This window comes from Tupaia chinensis, unplaced genomic scaffold (assembly GCF_000334495.1).
Source record: "Tupaia chinensis unplaced genomic scaffold, TupChi_1.0 Scaffold000042_2, whole genome shotgun sequence".
Classification (NCBI taxonomy): Eukaryota; Metazoa; Chordata; class Mammalia; order Scandentia; family Tupaiidae; genus Tupaia; species Tupaia belangeri.
The window spans coordinates 1,320,699-1,322,554 of NW_006159498.1; the positions used below are offsets into that span (position 1 = coordinate 1,320,699).

The 1,856-nt window shown below is 61.4% G+C and overlaps 1 protein-coding gene across 1 annotated transcript in view; it reads left to right on the forward strand.

Moving 5' to 3' along the window:
- Nucleotides 1–1,856, forward strand: part of SLX4 (SLX4 structure-specific endonuclease subunit) — a gene marked incomplete at its 5' end in the record, with an annotated part of 25,676 nt that overhangs the window by 16,099 nt on the left and 7,721 nt on the right. The window contains one exon of the mRNA XM_027773177.1: nt 451–1,830. Coding sequence (XP_027628978.1) covers nt 451–1,830 — 1,380 coding nt within the window. The remainder of the gene's footprint in view (nt 1–450; nt 1,831–1,856) is intronic.

The window sequence follows — 1,856 nt, forward strand, 5'->3', positions numbered from 1 at the left end:
GCAGGAAAAGGCTGGAGGGCTTCTGGGTTAAAGCCTCTCCCTGACACTGGATCACCTGGCAGGCAGCTTCTGAGGAAAGGACCGGCCCAGCCTTGGGCCGAGGTGAACCTGAGCAGGTGCCGGTTGCATCCCCCCGCCTGCAGGTTTGGTCTGCAGTGAATGGTTCTGGGCCACGTCTCGGGGCCTCGAGGTAGCCCCTGGCCTCCAGGGTCGCAGCCCCAGCGTCAGCTGCAGTCACAGGCCCAGCCCGGTGCACCGTCTGGGGCAGAGAAGCTAGTGAACCTGCTCTGAGCATGAAGGATCTCTGGTTTCTAGAACTCCACGGCCTGGGGTTCCTGGCGGGAGTTCAAGGAGAACGGGTCGAGGCTGGGCCCAGCCAGGCGTTCCTCCTCGCGAAGGTGCTGCTCAGACCCCGCAGCTGTCCCCAGAGGCATGACTCTCCCATTGCAGGTTCGGCGTGAGTGAGCTGGTCCACCTCTGTGAGCAGGCACCCGAGGGCAGAGGTCAAGAGGAGGAAGGTGAGGATTGCACAAACAGAGCAGAGAGCTTCCAAGAACTCTTGAGGTCAGTGTGGGCAGACGAGGAGGAGGCAGAGACTCCACTGAAACCTGAGGACCAGGAAGAAGACAGAGAAAAGGTGAATGAAGCAGAAATGGATGAAATTTATGAATTCGCAGCTACTCAGCGAAAGCTGCTCCAGCAGGAAAGAGCAGACCTGGACGAGGACATGGACCAGCCCGGGGAGGACAGTCCAGGTTCTGGGCACAGCCTAGCCAGAGTCCAGGCTAGTGAACAGTGGGAGAAGGCAGGGAGAACGGAGTCACCTGGCCTGGTGAGAGATGAGGGGAAGGAGGGGCCGTGCGCCTTCCTGTCTCTCCGGAGCTGCTGTTCGGATCGGGGTGGGGAAGCAGAGAGCCATGTGCAGGGGACACCAGGGGAGGCTCTTGACCGTCCCAGCTCCCCTAGCCCACCTAGGGGCTGCCGGGCAGAGAGGAGGGCAGGCCCCTCTGTGCATACAGTCCATGTCCACGACCATGGACGGCTCTTTTCAGCAACTCGAGAATTCTCTGACTCGTCCCAAGTGACAAGTGACCCTGAGGAGCTAAGTGGTACTGCCAGGGAGAGGGGGCTACAGGCCCCCCGTCCACACCCATGCTGCTTCCTGTCCCAGCCCCTCGGTGGCAGGAGCCCCGACCGGTCACATCATCCTTCTCACCATGCCACTGATTTGTCCCTGTGGGGGCCCCAGCTACCCGGTGGCGTTTCCAAGGTAGCTTCCCCAAAGCTGCCTTCTCCAGTCCGGCCATCACAGCAGAGGGCCAGCAGCACACTCACGAGACTCACAGGGCCAGGCCAGCAGAAAGGCAAAGAAAGTGAGTCTTTTCTGATTTCCCCAGAAAAGTCCCCACCCATCGACCTAACGCAGTGCAAGCCTGGCCTTCCAAGTCCCGGGTCGCTGCGTGCTCCACTGCAAGTGGACCAGGAGGAAGTTATCCTCTTACTGGATTCCGATGAAGAGCTGGAGCTGGAACAGACCAAACTGTGCTCCAATTCTAATGGTCCCCCAGATGAAAGGAAGGTTGAGGAAGAGAGCCCCAGTTCGGCTGAGTTGTTTCCAGTCATCGATGTTGATGCCGGCCACGAGCGCTCCCAGAGCCCTCCAGGAAAAGGAGGCGAGCTGCAGCCCGAGGGGGCAGGGCAGCCTGAGATGCGGGGCTCTCTGGGTGGCAGAGGGGCCCCTTGGCTGTTCTGGGACCGTGAGAGCAGCCCTGACGAGGGCAGCACCACAGACAGCTCCTGGCTGGTGCCCGCCACGCCGCTGGCCGGCAGGAGGCGTGGCTCCTCCTCCCAGCCCC